The sequence below is a fragment of the Belonocnema kinseyi genome, chromosome 1, assembly GCF_010883055.1.
Source record: "Belonocnema kinseyi isolate 2016_QV_RU_SX_M_011 chromosome 1, B_treatae_v1, whole genome shotgun sequence".
In the NCBI taxonomy this organism is placed as follows: Eukaryota; Metazoa; Arthropoda; class Insecta; order Hymenoptera; family Cynipidae; genus Belonocnema; species Belonocnema kinseyi.
Genome location: NC_046657.1, coordinates 114,657,918 through 114,658,951, shown reverse-complemented (window position 1 = coordinate 114,658,951; position 1,034 = coordinate 114,657,918). Strand labels below are relative to the sequence as shown.

The 1,034-nt window shown below is 30.8% G+C and overlaps 1 protein-coding gene across 2 annotated transcripts in view; it reads right to left on the bottom strand.

Annotated features, from left to right (window-relative positions):
- The window catches only part of LOC117170267 (probable kinetochore protein nuf2), a 37,069-nt gene that overhangs the window by 9,248 nt on the left and 26,787 nt on the right, over positions 1 to 1,034 (bottom strand). For both annotated transcript variants that reach the window (XM_033356926.1, XM_033356934.1), the window contains exons 2-4: positions 728 to 878; positions 439 to 647; positions 175 to 321 (exon numbers count right to left, since the gene is read on the bottom strand). In XM_033356926.1, the coding sequence (XP_033212817.1) occupies positions 175 to 321; positions 439 to 647; positions 728 to 878 (507 nt within the window). The remainder of the gene's footprint in view (positions 1 to 174; positions 322 to 438; positions 648 to 727; positions 879 to 1,034) is intronic.

Genomic DNA, 1,034 nt, shown 5'->3' with positions numbered 1-1,034 from the left:
GGGGGGGGGGGGGGGGTAAAGCTTACGGACCCTAACGGTCCCTTAGTATGGTGTAGCATACGAAATATAAAAAAAGCGAGAAAATGCCTATCAAAAACTGGTTTAAAGTCTAATAATAGATAACATAATAATCGAACCAGGAATTATATCCAATATAAATGTATCATATTTCACCTCCAAAGCTTCTGATTTCTTATCTCCATAAACTTGAACAAGTATCTGTTTCTCCTTTTCAATGAGTCTCACTTCTTTCCTTTTTTCATCCATTTTGGCTGTCAGTTTCTCTGTTCTTTTTCGTGCAGCTTCTATTTTCTTTCGCAACTGCGTCAATATCAATATATTTAATAATACATATTTGTAAGACAAAATTAATGCATCTTAAATTGATATTTTACAAATGTAAACTTGAATTAAATTACTTCACACAGAAAATAGTACCTTTTCATTGTAATCCGATTGATTTTCTCGGTAAGATTTACTTCTAACCAATGCATCTAAAGCGGCATTCTTTTCTTGAATTGCTTTATCTGTTGCTTCTCGTCGATCTATTATATTATTTAAATTGTATTCAATTTCCGGTAATTTATTATTATAATACAAAACAAAATTAGCCAGCAAGTTGAGCATTTTCATAGTTTTTTTTGGACCTGGAAACAAATGGATTTGTTTTCTAAAACATTCAAAACTATAAAGTAATACTAGAACTTGAGATGCAACAACTTTTTACTTGGACTTGTAATGTCGATGAATTGGAAATCTTTCACATATATTTTTTCGTAGATTCCAGACATAGCAACGTGCATATTCGTTATTTTTATCACTTCTTCGTAAAGTTCTATATCTTGATAATTTAAGGTTTTAATCTGTTTTTCTAGTGGCTGCAAAAAGAATAATTTAATTATTACTTTCCTATTTTATACATAAAAAGTATGTATTCGAAATAAATAAAATGAGAAGGTATAAGCAAGTTCAAATCAATGCTGAATTTCGACTGAATGAATTTGACGAAAACTTAAAATAGGGGGGGGGGGGGG